Source organism: Ursus arctos, unplaced genomic scaffold, assembly GCF_023065955.2.
Source record: "Ursus arctos isolate Adak ecotype North America unplaced genomic scaffold, UrsArc2.0 scaffold_22, whole genome shotgun sequence".
Lineage (NCBI taxonomy): Eukaryota > Metazoa > Chordata > Mammalia > Carnivora > Ursidae > Ursus > Ursus arctos.
Window position 1 is genome coordinate 50,714,570 of NW_026622897.1, and position 16,727 is coordinate 50,731,296.

At 39.1% G+C, this 16,727-nt stretch overlaps 1 protein-coding gene across 1 annotated transcript in view; it reads right to left on the minus strand.

Annotated features, from left to right (window-relative positions):
• Positions 1–732: 732 nt before the first annotated feature.
• Positions 733–16,727, minus strand: part of AAMDC (adipogenesis associated Mth938 domain containing) — a 38,172-nt gene continuing 22,177 nt past the window's right edge. Inside the window, exons 3-4 of the mRNA XM_026518181.4 lie at positions 2,684–2,779; positions 733–910 (exon numbers count right to left, since the gene is read on the minus strand). Coding sequence (XP_026373966.1) covers positions 770–910; positions 2,684–2,779 — 237 coding nt within the window. The 3' untranslated portion in view covers positions 733–769. The remainder of the gene's footprint in view (positions 911–2,683; positions 2,780–16,727) is intronic.

Consider the following 16,727-nt stretch of genomic DNA (forward strand, 5'->3'; position numbering starts at 1 on the left):
GCACAGAGACTTTTCCTGACCATGTATCTGAAATAGCCTTCTTGACTCTCCTTCTCCTCCTCCTCCTTCTTCTTCTGCTTTATCTTCACAACAGGTTCTACTTCCATTATGGATTTACTGTTTCCCTTCCCCACTAGAATAGCAGCTTTGCGAGGATAAGACTTTAATCGCCGTTTCCCTGGAGCCTGTAGCAGTGTCTGACATACAAGGTACTCAATAAAAATTGGGTGAATTCATGGTTAAACACTCCAAAGCATCAGCTGCACTGTAATTTTAATGCACTGACACTTTTCCTCGGGCTTCGAAGCAGAAGGCTTTATTTTTGCCTTTGTTTCCTCATGTTTCTGGCCTAACAGTGTATTCTGTACATCTGTCTTCTCCCCTGATTTTCAGTTCCCCTCAGACAGGGACCTGGTCTTATCATCCATGCATCCCAAAGCCTAGCACAGAACCTGGCATGAACAGCTGTTGAAAAATGCTTGGGGAGGCCGGTGGGGAGAGTGCTAAGAGTGACAGTCACAGGGGCGCCTGGGTGGCACAGCGGTTAAGCGTCTGCTTTCGGCTCAGGGCGTGATCCCGGCGTTATGGGATCGAGCCCCACATCAGGCTCTTCCGCTATGGGCCTGCTTCTTCCTCTCCCACTCCCCCTGCTTGTGTTCCCTCTCTCGCTGGCTGTCTCTGTCGAATAAATAAATAAAATCTTAAAAAAAAAAAAAGAGTGACAGTCACAGGCATTGTTGCTCAGTGATTTATTCTCCTTAAGGCTCCATCAGCACGTGGAATGGAAGACCCCTCCCACTCTGATGCCTCGCGCAGCCAAGGCATTATACTCCTTCACTGCCTGCTCTGTCTGGAGGACCCGCACATCAATGCCTTGTTTCTCGAGGTACTCCACAGTTGACGGGGGCACCTGGGAAGAGGCAAAAAGCTGAGTAAGTCAGGGGAAAGGCCCTCTTGGGTTTCCTTTCCTGCCATGAGGCAAGGGTTCTCTACAAAATCGGACAATGACAATGGTCACTACTCGATCGCCCAGCGTGTCACCGGTCCAAAATCTGACGGGGAGCCCCAAGGAGTCAACAAGGCTTCTAAGAAGTTGACAGAAGCATCATGCATACACAAAGCTCAGGTGAAATGGAAAGGGGAAGAGGATGGATTCTGGAGTCAGACAGTTTTGGATTTAAGTCTTAGCAGTGTGACCCTTAGCAGTGAATTCAATTCTCTGACCCTTTGTTTCCAGTCTGTAAATATGGGTAATAATACCTAGCTCCCAGGGCTGGTATGCAAACTAATTCAGCTAAGGTACAGAAGATGTCTAGCATGTTAATGTTGAATATCGGAGCCCGTCCAACCGGAGTCCAAAGTCTAACTTTGCCATGTAGGCCAGCTATCTAAAGTTTCTCAACCCCGGTTTCCTCCTCTGTAGAATGGGGATAAAAATACACACAGGGTGGTGTGAGGATGAAGTTAACTAACGTATGTATGGATACTGCAGCTCGAATGTCTCCTCAGGAAGGCCTTTCCTGACTATTCCATTTAGAGCGGCCCCTCACAGGTCACCATTGTCTTCACACCATTTGTTAAACAATCTGAAATTGTCTACTGTTTTATTTTTCAAGAGGGCCATGAACCTTGTTTGTCTTATTTATCTTGTCTCCAGTGCCTGGAAGAGTGACCCATAGAAGGCACTGAATAAATGTTTGTAAATTAATTTATATGAAAGATTCTCAATAGTGGCAGCTATTATTGGATTTTTTAAAAACTCCGGCTTGTGCTGAATATTATTTTAATTAGATTTTGCCTCCTCAGAAAGAGCTCTGAAATATTTTTTTAAATGCCCTATATTTTTAAATGTTTGAACAATTTTATAATAACAATAGCCTTTATAGAAAGGAATTATTTTAATGGGAAAAATAGGTTAAACAAAAAATATAAATAGATAAAGAGCACCGTTATCGGAAGGGAAGTAGATTTTAGGACATCTATATAAAGGAGAGAATGAGGTAGATCTCCGTATACTTACGCGAAAAGCTGTCCACAATGTAATAACATAGGAAGTTACAGAACAATATGTACAATGTGATCCTATTTATGTAAAAATGAATGTAAGTGTATACATGTGTATCTGTATGCATAAGAGTATATATTTGCAGCTGCACAGAGAACTGGAACAGTAGACATCAAATGTGGAGATGGGGGTGGGGATCTTTCACTTTTCTACTTCAACATTTCTACATCAACTGTTTAGCAACAAGCATATATTATTTCTGTAAGTACAATAAAAATAAGTATTTTCTCCTAAAGGGGAAAAACGTATAACTTGATTGACTGTGTTTAAGGAAAGAATAAAAAATACTATAAAAATGCGAGGTACTAAAAAAAAAAAGTGAAGTACTGTGAAAATCTAAAGAACCAAATATCGATAGCTATAGAGCTTGAGAATTCCAGGAATGAAGAGTTTCTGAAAAATAGTTGAAACAACACAGGGTTAGATAGAGACTGGAGAGTCCAGCCCTGAGGAGGAAGAGTCCTAACATCCATTATTTTATCTCGCGCCATCCACTGGCTCAGCGAAATGAGGGTGCGTGATATGTTGAGATGAGCTCCCAAGAAGGACATATTTCTAAGGTAAAGGTCCAAGAGGTCACCAACTGTCCTCAGGAATGTTGTGCTCACCAATACCTACCTTCAAGGCCTCACTCATCCCACGGCCAATCACAAGGGTCTGCACACCCTTCTTGACAACTTCCTCCACATCTGCAGGCTGCACACCAGGAGAATGCTGGAGGTGGAAAGAGAAAGTATACCAGCTACCTGTTCTTTTCACCTTTCTTTGCAATTGGCATTCTTGTGGGATTCATTCGTTCACCCATTAATTCACTGAGAATATGTTTACTGAGGTTTATTTTGTGCCAAGCATCATTCAGGGCCCTGGAATAAGAATGCCTTAAGGAATGCTAAGTCTACTGAAAAATATAGGAGACTAAAAAGAAATGTCAATAGTGTTACAAGTGCTACAAGGACATTAGTTCAGGGTGTTGTGAGAACATAGAGAAAGAGCACCTAATTCAGACCTGGAGGGTCAGGGCAAATGGTCAGGGAAGGCATCCCAGAGGACGTAAGCTGAGACCTAAAGGACAAACAGGAATTAGCCAGGTTGAAGGAAATCGGTGGAATGAAGCATTCCAGGTACAGGGAATAGCATGTACAAAGGCTCAGAGGAAAGAAAAACCTGGAGAACTAAAGGTAGTTCAGTATGACTGGAGTGTAATAGGTGAGAGTGGAAAGAGATAGGGTGGGAGAAGAAAGCACTTGCACACCAAGCCAAAATTTGGACTGTGGAGAGATTTCATAAGAATCTGCCTTTTTGTGAGCTCCTTTCCCACTTAACTCAAAAAAACTTCTGTTGATGCTTTTATCACTCCATAAAGTCTTATCAGATTCTCCAAGGGATATTAAAGATAAGGCGTTTACTGACATTAATCCAACATTAAAGGATGGTGGCTTCTGAATTGTTTCCACTCCAACAAATGGGAAAGTGGGAGTTTGGTAAATACCAGCCCAACGACTGGGCTTCACCTATTATCTATCTGTACAGACACTCTCAGCACTGAAGCTCAGAGTCAAAAGCCCTCCTTCCCTGATTTGTCTACCTCTATCCTTTCATTCAGTCAAGAGGTATTTACTGAACACTTACTCTGTACCAGGCTCTATACTCAACACTGGAAATACTGAGATGAACCAAATAGTCCCTGGAGTTTTAGTCAGGTAAGGTTAGTGAATGTGTGAAAATAGTTACAGTAGGATGAGATAAAATAGAGTTGAGGATCTCAGAAGAGCGAGTGAATAAACATGAGTGGGAAGTTGTGAATGACATGCTATTTTAATTGGGTCTTGAAGTATGAGCAGAAAGAACAATGCCTTGGTGCAGTGGTTGTGGAAGGGGTCCATTCTAATCACAGAGATGGTATAAGGAAAGAACTGAATATATCATGAAGACAACAAATGTGCCAAAGAAAAGAGTTTTTCAGTTTTGAAAGATGATAGAGGAGATAGGAATGAAATTTATATATTTATTAAGGTATAAGGAAAGTAGTCTTTTCATTAAATCCTGAAATATCTTACATGTTTATAGTTACAGTTTTCATAATACATCTATAGAAATTACTCCCTATGATCTCTATAGTGATCCTCTAAAGTAGTACTAAAACATCCATTCTCATTATTTATAGATAAGGAAACTAAAGCTCATAAAATATATACACATTGGCCAAGATGACACAACTGTTAAGGAGTGGAAGCTGGGATTTGAACGGAAACATGTTTAACTTTCAGTTTAATGAACTTCATTAGAATACTATAACCCAGGGAGCAACTTTTTTGAAACGTGAAAGAAATAAACCTACTGACCACGTAAAATTGTGCTTAGCCCAGCGCCTGGCCCATTGCAGGTAGAATAATTGTTAGTTTAAGTGTGAACCTGAATCTTCCCTACAACAATCTCTCTCTTTCTGTTTCTGTCTGTCTCTCACACACACATAAGCTAAAAAAACCCATAGAGGATACAGAATGGAATATTTGAAAAATAGTTGATTAACCCCCCAAAAAGGAAGGAATGAAAAACATGAGGTCAAACGGAAAACAAACAGCAAGATGAAATTCCTAAACATAGCTATATCAATAATAACATCAGACTAAAGAGTTTGAGGCAGATTGTCTAGATTAAAAAGCAAGATCCAAGTAAGTACACACTACTTATAAGGTGGGCACGTTAAATATAAAGACGCCAGTTGAAAGTAAAAGGATGAAAAAAGACATAAAATGAAACACTAATAAGAAAGACGGTGTGTGTGTGTGTTTTAAGAGAGAGGGGTGAGTGGGGCAGAGAGAGACGGAGAATCTTTGCAGGCTCCACACCCAGTGCAGAGCTCCATGTGGGCTCAATCTCATGGCCACAAGATCATGACCTGAGCCGAAATCAAAAGCTGGATGCCCAACTAACTTGGCCACCCAGGAGCCCCTGGTATGGTCATATTAATATCAGATTAAGTAGACCTTAAGTATTACTACAGATAAAGAGTGTCATATCATGATGCTTAAAGGGCCAATTCATCAACAAAAATATAACAATTCCAAATCTGTATACTGTTAGTAAAAGAGCTACAAAATATAAAGACAAAAATAACGGAACTAAGGGGAAAGATAGACACCACCACCATAGCTTGAAATCTTAACAACTCTCTCTCAGTAATTGATAGAACAAATAGAAAAAGTCCTTAAGGAAATGGAAGATTTGAGCAACACTATCAATTTGTCCTAAAAGACATTTCTGGGTTATTACACCCAACAACTGCAGAATGCATATATTTTCATGTGTATATGGAACATTCACTGTTAAGACAGACTAAAAGTTAGGCTAGAATTTAAATCTCAGTAAATTTCAAAGAAATGAAATAATCATAACATGTTACCTGACAAAATAGATTTAATTATTTACAATAAGATGTTTAGAAAAGCCACAAAGTAATTGGAAATTGAACAAAGTATTTTTAACCAAAGTACAAAGGAAGAAATATATCAGAATTTGTGGAATACAGCTAAATAATACTTAGAGGGAAATTTGTCAATTTAAGTACTTATAGAAAAAAATGGTCTAAAATCAATGGTCTAAGCCTCCACTTTAAAAAGCTAGAAGAAAAAAGCAAATCATATCCAAAGTAAGTAGAAGACAGAAAATAATGAATATATGTGTATAATTAATGAAATGGGAAACAATTCAGAAAATCAACAAGGTCAAAACTTGATTCTTTGAAAAGATGAATAAAATTGATAAAACCTTTGTTTTTTGTTTTGTTTTGTTTTTAAAGATTTTATTTATTTATTTGACAGAGAGAGAGACAGCCAGTGAGACAGGGAACACAAGCAGGGGAGTGGGAGAGGAAGAAGCAGGCTCCCAAAGGAGGAGCCCAATGCGGGGCTCGATCCCAGGACTCTGGGATCACGCCCTGAGCTGAAGGCAGACACTTAATGACTGAGCCACCCAGGTGCCCCTGATAAAACCTTTGAAAGACTGATCAGGAAAAAAAAGAGAAGACATAAATCATAAATATCAAGAATGAAGGGGACATCACTACAGATCCTACAGATGTTAGAATAAGAAAAAAATACTGGGAACAGCTTTACACTAATAAACATGACAGATGAAATGGACAAATTCCTTAAGCAACACAATTTATCAAAAATATGTAAGAAATAGAAAATCTGAATAGTCCTATAGCTGTTAGAGATTGAATTTATAATTTATTTTTTATTTTTTATTTTTTATTTTTATTTTATTTATTTATTTATTTTTTTTAAAGATTTTATTTATTTATTCAACAGAGATAGAGACAGCCAGCGAGAGAGGGAACACAAGCAGGGGGAGTGGGAGAGGAAGAAGCAGGCTCATAGCAGAAGAGCCTGATGTGGGGCTCGATCCCAGATTGCCGGGATCATGCCCTGAGCCGAAGGCAGACGCTTAACCACTGTGCCACCCAGGCGCCCCTATAATTTATTTTTTAAAATGATTTATTTATTTTAGAGAGAGCGCAAGTGTGTGCATGAGCAGGGGGAGGGGTAGGAGGAGGGAGAGAGAGAATCCTCAAGCGGGCTCCCTGCTGAGCAGGGAGCGGGATGCAGGGTTCGATCCCAGGACCCTGGGATTGTGACCTGAGCAGAAATCAAGAGTCGGCCACTTAACTGACTGAGCTACCCAGGCACCCCTCAATTTATAATTTTAAAACGTTTCCACAGGAAAAATTCTAGGCACAGATGACTTCTTTGGTGCATTTTCTTTTAAATATTTAATGAAGATCCTCAAGAAAACATTAACAAATCCAAGGTTCAACAATGAAAAATTAATGCAGTTCACCATAAAGAAGAAAAAAACCATGTAAATTATCTCAATTGATGCATAAAAAGCATTTAACCAAGTTAATGTATTTATGATTTTAAAAAAACTCAGCAGGGGTGCCTGGGTGGCTCAGTCAATTAAGTGTCTGCTGTCGGTTCAGGTCATGATCCCAAGGGTCCTGGGATCGAGTCCCGCGTCAGGCTCCCAGCTCAATGGAGAGCCTGCTTCTTCCTCTTCCTCTGCTACTCCCCCTGCTTGTGCCCTCTCACCCTCTCTCTGTCTCTCTTTCAAGTAAATAAAATCTTAAACAAACAAACAACTCTGCAAACGAAACTAGAAGGGAATCTTTTTTTTCTGGTTTATTTTAATTGTGGTAAAATACGCATAACATAAAATTTACTATCTTAACTATTTGTAAGTGCACAATTCAGTGGCATTAAGCATATTCACACTGTTGTGCAACCGTCAGCATCATCCAGCTTTTTCATTAGAAGGGAATCTTCTTTAGATAAAAGACGTCTAAGAAAAATCTACAACTAAACATCAAATATAATTTTCCCCAAAGACTGGATATAACGGGCATCAGCTAGACATTTATTTCCTTATTTTCTCTTGGATCTCCATTCCTCTCCATCTCCACTGCCACTCCCCTGGTTTATGCTGCCATTACTTCTTGTTTGGACTGTTGCAGTAACTTTTAAAACCACTGTAGCTTTCCAATTATCCATTCTTCAAACTGTGGCCAGAGCAATCTTTTTAAAATACAAATCCATTCATGTCACCCCTCCACTTAAGAGCATTCAGTGACTTCTCAATGCCCTTAACAATAAATGCCAAACTCCTTAACATGGTCTGTAAGTTCCCAGCTTCCTCTCTAGTCTCACTGCATAGGGCTTTCTTCATGTTCTAAATCACGCATGGCCTTCTAGCCATTCTTCAACCATAGCATGTTTTCTCTCACCATTGTTAAGATAAAACAAAAATCTACAGATTGGGAGAAGATATTTGCACATCACATATCCAACAAAGGACTTTATCTAGAATATACAAAGAACTCTTGAAACACAATACAAAAACAATCCAATTTTTAAAAAACAGGTGAAGTATTTGAACACACACTTTACCAAAGAAGATGCATGGATGGCTATGAAGAATATGAAAAGGCACTTGATATTACAAATCACCATGGAAACACCTATTAAAACCATAATGAGATATCAAATGCTGGTGAGGATATGAATTGGATATATCCTACATAGCTAGTAAAGTGTAAAGTGTAAAGTTAACTCTGGAAAACAGCTGGGCACTTTCTCAGTTAAACATACATTTATCACAAAACAAAAATCCCTAAAAAACATACATTTATCATACGAGTTAGCACATTCACACAAAAACATGCATAGGAACGTATACAGCAACTTTTTTGAAGAAAGGAGAGGTTAACTTTTTTATTTCCTAGACTTTGAAGTAGCCTATCCCACTGTGTATTTCCCCCCAGTTTTACTGAGATATGTAAAGCGTCGTGTAAGTTTAAGGTACGCAGCATAATGGTCTAACTTAATATATATCATGATTACGACAGTAAGTTTAGTGAACATCCATCATCTCATATAGATACAAAAAAAAAAGAGAGAGAAAGAAAAAAAAATACTTTTTTTCCTTGTGATGAAACTCTTGGGATTTACTCTCCTGACAACTTTCATACATATCATACAGCAGTGTTAACTACAGCCGTTCGAAGCAGTCTTATTCGCAGTAGTCCCATGGAAACAACCCAAACGTTCACCAACTGGTGAATGGATAAACAGACTGTGTTATAATCCAATGATGGAATACTACTCAGCAATAAAAAGGACCAACTTATTGATACAACAACATGAGAGAATCTAAAATGTATGATCCTATGTGAAAAAAAGCAAGTCTCGAAGGACTACATACTGTATGATCTCATTAATACAAGTAAATGTAACGTGTATTATCAGGTCAATTGGCAAAATATTAATAGCATCTGTATATTAAATTGTATCAATACTAATTTCCTGATTTTGATCATTGTATTGTGATTATGTAGAAGAAGGCCCTTGTTTTTTGAGAACTACATACAGGCATATAGGATTAAAGGGGTATAAGACCTACAACAGTTCAGAAAAAATATCTATTGATGGATAGAATGATAAAGAAAATATGATAAAATGTTAACATTTGGATCTGGGTGAAATGAGAACTCTTTTCACTATTCTTTTTATTTTTAAGATTTTATTTATTTATTTAACAGAGAGATCGGCAGCAAGAGAGGGAACACAAGCAGTGGGAGTGGGAGAGGGAGAAGAAGGCTTCCGGCCAAGCAGGAAGGCCAACATGGGGCTCGATCCCAGCACCCTGGGATCGTGACCCGAGCTAAAGACAGATGCTTAATGACTGAGCCACCCAGGTGCCCCTCTGTTTTCATTATTCTTATAACTTTTCTGTAAGTCTGAAATTATTTCAAAATAAATAATTTTTTTAAGTATATGGTATAGGCAGGTCATAGACTAGCAGGAAGAGACCACATACAGGCACGTGTACATACTCCCTGCTTCCTCATTTAGCTAGCCGAGGAAACAAAACTGAAAAGAAGCCAGGTGGCTACACCAAGCGGGGGCAGAGGCAGCATATCTTTGCTGGCTTTCTCCATGGCTCTTGATTCCTTATGGAGTGCGCAAGTGCTGCTGACATTCTTCACCTAGTCAGTGAATGTTCCAGAGCTGAGAACAAAGCCAGTCTCTCTCACTAATACACTTTTACACTCAGACTTAATGTCAATAGCATCTTGCTAGGGAATTGACACTTAGGAGCCGACGTTTAAGGGACTCTCAAAGAGCGTTCTAAGTTGGAAAACCTGCCTGTCAGAGAGTGACCCAAACTGATCAGCAGTTAAGCGTATATTCCTCCTCCTGGGAGAAGATGCAGAGCTAGTGCCCAGGTGGCTCTGAACAGTACCCCTGCTCCAGCTTTACTGTTCTCCTCAAAGATCAGAGGAGACTGGGGGAGGAGAGATTCTTTTTCTGCAAAGTTATTTCAATTCATAAATGTTTAAAAGGCAAAATAAAAAAGGGGATATTTTTTCACGTGATTATAACAATTGGTTCTTAAAGAAACGTAAGAGGTTTAGATTAGATGCCTCTTTAGTTCCATGGGTCTGTGATCCATCCTAGAACCACCCTGAGCTGCAGTTATGCTATACAGAACTTAAAATATTTTTCTGGGGCTATGACCAAGGTAAATATTTAATAGACTTACAAATCAGGGTTGGAGAGCTTCGCCTTCCTTAAGTAAATGCACTTCACTGAAATATTGAAAGACTGCTTCATCTAACAAAGAAGTGCATCTACTCTGGGGAGCATCAGGATTCCCAGACTCGAGGAGCTCTCATTCTAGGACACGGAAACAAGACCACTGCTCAGAATCAAGTGAAAGGTCAGTGAGAGTACAAAACCGTAATCCTTGGGAGATTCGGAGACTGAAGACAGCCGCAGCCCATCAGCGTCGCTGGATCAATGGAACTCAAGTGACAAATGTGGCTGCTGCGTGCTATACTGCAGGCCCAGGGTGTCACAGCGAGAGCAATGAAAGATCACTCCGGAACAGCCTGTGGATCCAGGCACTGGTGGGCGATTACTCACAGCCTTGTGCAGAGGCCTGTGACTGGAGCGGCGGCCTGTTATTGCAGTGTCCTCAACCTGTCACCAGCTCGTCCTCTGCTTCTTCCAGTCCCTTGGGGCAAAGCGCTAAGGCTCTCTTCCCCGTGTGAGTGTCTGATTCTGTTTCTCTCCTTTAAGAGGCTTTCCGTCACACCATATGAGGTTGTAAAAGCTTATTGTTTTTTCCTGGGGGAAAACTATTAATTGTGGGAAAATGTCCAGCTACTAATAATGTCCATTATACCAGCTACACAACAGAGCGGCATCTTAGATGGCTGGGACATGTCCTCCTATTTTATGTTAAATTTGAAAAGAAAACATTCCTGAATTACACTTTCAAGGAAGCATTTCCTTCTGCAGAAATAAATGGTTAGTGGCAACGCTGTTATCTGGCTGTGTTGCTGATAAAAGCAGATTCTGTGAGTGAAGGTTAAAGGATCTCTGGTATCTGTCCCCTGTGGACACTGCCTGAGTCACATTCTCATTACCGTTTGCCTGAATGAAGAGCCTCTTAAATGATCTTCCTGTCTCTGCCAGGGCAGTAGAACATTTGTGTTTTGGTTTTGATGACACAGGCCGCAAAGGCAATCTGGCAAAGCCTACGGCCCCCTTCTCAAAATAAAATTTTAAAATACATAGTACAAAATATATAGAACTGGAAAGACAACAGATTTTATACAACTAAAATGATTGAAATATTAAAAACAGATATGTGATCTAGTAATATACTTCTTTATTAGTTTAGAAGAGTAGAAATAAATTTCCAAAAGCTCATTAGCAGACTTGCCCTCACATCTCATAGTGGCAAGTGACAGACTCCTATTTGTTCTTTTAAAATCCATTGTGCCTCTCCTCTGGGTCATATGGCCTCCCAGCTAGAGACTCCATTTTCTGTTCTCCTTTGCAACTAGCTATGGCAATGTGACTATGCTATTACCAGTACAAACTTCAATGGAATATGAGCAGAAGAAAATGATACAACATCTAGGTTTGGGCCTTAAAACACTGGGTGTGAGCTTTTCTTCTCTTTCACCTTCCTTTCATGTTAGAATTCCAGCAATGGCTACAACTAGTTCCCACCATTCAAATGCTCTAGAAGATGGTAGAGCAACAGAGAAAAACAAAACAAAACAAAAACCAAAAACATGGGCCTCTAGCAGTAATCCCCAGAGCTGTCCTCCCTGCCCCCAGCTTGGGTGGGCCACACTAATATGAGAGAGAGAGAAATATATTTCTACTCTTCGTTAAGCCATTAGATTTTGGGATTTCTATTATAGCAGCTTAGCCTTTAACCTAACTAATCCACAGACCCATGCCTAAACTAAACCATGACTGGTTAGATGAATCATTTGGGGTAGAATAGATGTTAGGGAGTTAACTACACTAGACCCCAAGGGTCTTACATGCAGAATATACACAAGGGAGCCATAGGGACAGTCACCTTGTGGGAATTCAACTATACGTTCTTAGAAAAAGAGAGCAAGAACCATTTAAATAGTGAGGGTAATTCAGCCATTCTACTCAAAGAGCATATGCCATGGATTGAACAGGAGATAGCAGCCTCGCATCTGTTATTCCTTCTGTCTCAAGTTCATAGTTGCTGCTTCCAGTGTGAACCTTCTGTCTCACCAAGTGTGTTTCTAGTGTTTAAACCTACAATATACATTTTTCATATAACATGGACCCTAAATGCAAGGGAACTACTTTATTTGGTCCTGTATAGAAGATGACATGTACCTTCTAAAATTAAGGGAATCTTCTGGAAGGATTTGACTATAAGCAATTTTCATCTTAAGTGCTAACTTCAAATTTCAATCCCTGAATCAGATTCAAGTCTACCATATTAGTCTCAAAGTGGTAGGATCTAAGGTTTGGAGGGGCCTTATATGTCCATCTAGCCCCCGCTACCTATATGATAGAATCTTCTGTAAAAATAAATGTTGGTAGATATTGGTGACCAATGGAGGTGCTCTTCCCATGATTCTACTCTAGCATTCCCCCCACATTTCTATGTCTATGTACATATTTTTCCTGCTCATTCCCTTGTTTGCCCAGGAGATATCCCCTTCAAGAATCAGGTCACACCTTCAGTGAATACTCCTCTAAATCACTCAGGCAGTCTTAGGTGCTCCTTCCGTTCTGTTCCTATTGTTAACTCTTTTGGTTCGTACACTATATATGCCTAATCCCCCCATACAGCTCCTTGAAGGCAGAGACAGGTGATTTAGCTGTAAATTAGGCTTTGAGACAATGCTTGGTACCCCATAAGCAATTTCTATATATTTTAAAATGTTAAATTATGACAATACATGCTAAACTCATTTTTGAATGTCAAATTAATTTGTTTGAGCTCCAAAAGAAGATTCTGAAAGACTGAAAAATCACCAGTCTGTCCTTTCATTTTCAGTAGCTTACATCTTCAATTCTGTTTTTCAACTTTGACTTGAATAAAGCAAGCAATAGGAAATGCTGTTCATTTTTACTAACAATTTTAATCAATACATATTTCAAAATTGGCCTTCTCATAAATTGTTGGTAATACCCATACATAGTACAAATTCTACAAAGGGAAATTTGGCAATATCTAACCAGTCTACATTTACATTTATACGTTAGGCAGCAATCCTAGTTCTAAGAATTTACCCTGAAGATACACCTCCAACAAAACAAATAACCATATATATATACAAGGTTATTCGTTGTCGTACTATACATAATAGCAAAGTATTGAAAGCAGTCTAAGTGCCCATCCATAGGGTGAACTGAATAAACAATATCACATTCCCATAGCGCATTACTCTGCAGCTGCATAAAAGAGAAAAGAATATCTCTATGAACTGACGCCCTGATTTTCATTATATATTAAGTGACAGAAAAAAAAAAAAGAGCAAGGTATGCTACTTTTGTGTAAGAAGGGAGTTATTAGGAAAAAAAAAGTATGTATGTATGTGGGTGTGTATTTGCTTATTTTTTCAAAAAAATACAGAACAGATAAACCATAAACTAATAAAAATAGTTACTGACCTACTGGAGTGAAGTAGCTATGGGATGGGAGAGACAGGGAAAGGAGTAAGACTTTTCTTTTCTTTTCTTTTTTTTTTTTTTAAGATTTTATTTATTTATTTGACAGAGATAGAGACAGCCAGCGAGAGAGGGAACACAAACAGGGGGAGTGGGAGAGGAAGAAGCAGGCTCATAGCGGAGGAGCCTGATGTGGGCTTCGATCCCATAATGCTGGGATCACGCCCTGAGCCGAAGGCAGATGCTTAACCGCTGTGCCACCCAGGCGCCCCAGGAGTAAGACTTTTCTAAGTGTACCTTGTTAAATTGTTTTGACTTCTGAAACATGCACATGTTTTATATATTCAAAAAAATTGAATCAACAAAGACAGGAAGTAGGGGGACACTTAAAACCTATGCCAACAGAGACAAATGAATTCAATTGTATCAAATTGATGATACAACAAAAAGAAAAGATAAACGAAGTTCACTTGTTAAGTGTTCTGACTGTACACCTAAATGGGATGTGTTCCAAGTGCAAAAATACCTATAAAGATCTTGAATTTTATTTTGTGATCTTGATGTTGGTAGTGGTATTGGTGTAGTGACTTCAAAGCTGTTTTGTGTGTTAATAGAACACAGCAAATAAGTAATTATATTGATGGATTTTGGAATTAGGGTTCTCTGTGGGAGAAGAAAGGCACAGATATGGAATGAGGGAATAAAAGAATCTTGAGGTGCTGGATTAAACTGGAGGTGTCATTAGGAACTCATCTTACACACACACACACACACACATACACATGCTTTATGGCTCTGTATACTGAAAGGGTAGAGATGGAGTGACATCACAGTAACAATGAGCACACCTAATAGCCAGCTTTTGATTTCTAGATACCACTCTTCACTAAAAGGAACTAGAGCTCCTTGAAGAAATGGCTGAGTCCAGGGATCATATATCCGCTGTGCCACAAAATGAGGCAGTGGTAAAAAACTGACGGGAACATGTCAAAAGAACACTGGCCAAATTTGGGACAATTTAAGCCTCAAAAATATTACTAATGGCAGTGAATTAAAACATTATCTTATTCTGCTTAAGCGGCTGTAATGAAAGGCCACAAACTGGGCAGCTTATAAACAATAGGAATTTATTTCTCACAGTTCTAGAGGCTAGAAATCCATGATCATGGATTGAGTTTGGATAAAGTCCTTCTTCCTGGTTCAGAGCCGGTGCTTCCTCTGTTCTCATGCGGTGGAAGGGATCTTTCTGCTGCCTCTTCTCTGAGGCACTAATCTCATTCACGAGGGCTACACCCTCATGACCTAAGCATCCAAAGACCTCACCTCCTGATACAACCATCTTTAGGTGTTAGGATTTCAATGCATGAATTCTGGGGCGATACACACATTCAGAACATAGTGTACCTTAAATTAAAAAAGATAAGATGAGCCCATAGTGCTATGGTGGGAGTGGCTGAAGGAAAGTCCCTCTTTACAGAAAAATCCAGCTAATGAATGTAGAAGGAATGATAGAAACATTATCATTTTGCAACCACTAATTTAGTAAAGTCAGGCAAGGATCAGTGGTCAATGCTAAAACCACTGGCTGAAAAGGTTGCTGGGGAACAAGATCTTATAAAGTTTCAAATTATTACTCTACAGAGTACTTACTGATTACAAATGGAAAAATGTACCGTTACCACCATCTTAACCACACGATCAAACATAACCTCACCAGTAACTGGGCAAACTGACTTTACATTGCCTCCAGATATGATACACTGAACACACAACCACCTGTGAAGCATTCATGCCAAGAATGATTAACTTGCATCTAAGCATAATAGAAAAAAATCGGATAAATCTACAAATTGTAGACTGTTCTACAAAACAACTGGCCTGGACACTTCAAAAATACCCATGCCATAAAAGAAACAAAATAGGGAGCAACTGGTTTTTGATGAACAGACTAAAGAAACATGACAGCAGCAGCAACAACAACAAAGTAACATCAAAACAAAATGCAATCCATGACCCTTGACTGGATCTTGCATTGACAAGGAAAGTCACAAAACGTATTATTTTAGCAGAACAATTATAATTTGACTATGGAGTTGATGTTATTTAATACTACATCAATGCTGAATTTCTTGAATATAATTTTATGATTGTGTCTGGCAGAATGGCTTTGCTTTAGTAGATACATGCTGCAGTATTTAGGATTCATATGAAGTATCAAGTGTCACAATGTCAGCAACTTACTTTCAAATGATTCAGCAAAAATAATTACCAAAAAAGGGAGAGGGAGAGGGGCATTGTGTATGGAAATAAAATAAAGTAAATGTTGCAGAATGTTAACAACTGGTGAGTATAGGTTGATGGTATACAAGTGCTTATTCTTTTTTTTTTTTTTTCCAATTTGTTACGTAGGTTTGAAAATTTTCAAAATTTAAAAAAAGGAGAAGAGGTTCAACATTGAAGAAACTCAACACTGGCCTTCTGTTGTCAACCAGGTTTACAAGGTGGATGGGAAAACACAAGCAAAAGCAAACAAACTCAAGAGCTGAAAGGGTTAGGAAAACCTCAGCTCATCCACCTTTCCTTAGGTAGCACTATCCTGAGCACCAGACCCTCTGGTCCGGTCAATTCTACAACCTTCTGATAACTGTGTTCTACTTTATACCCACTGCCTGTATTATATATAAATACAAAACCACAAAACCAACAAAAGTTATAGAGGACATTTTTGAGACTTCAGGGAAATTTGAAGTTAGACTATATATTAGATAATATTATTGTACCAAAGATAATCTTATTTATGATAATGATATTGTAGCTATATAGGAGAATGTTCATGTTCTTAGGAAAGAAATGCTGAAATATGACATCTGACATTTACTCTCAAATGATTCGGGGGGAAGTGTGTGTGTGTGTGTTTGAAGAAAAAAATACGGTAATTGTTATACTTGAAATTATTAGATTGAAGGTGTGGGGAGGGGCACCTGGGTGGGTCGGTCATTAAGCATCTGCCTTTGGCTCAGGGGTGATCCCAGAGTCCTGGGATCGAGCCCCGCATCGGGCTCCTCTGCTGGGAGCCTGCTTCTTCCTCTCCCACTCCCTCTGCTTGTGTTCCTCTCTCACTGGCTGTCTCTCTGTCA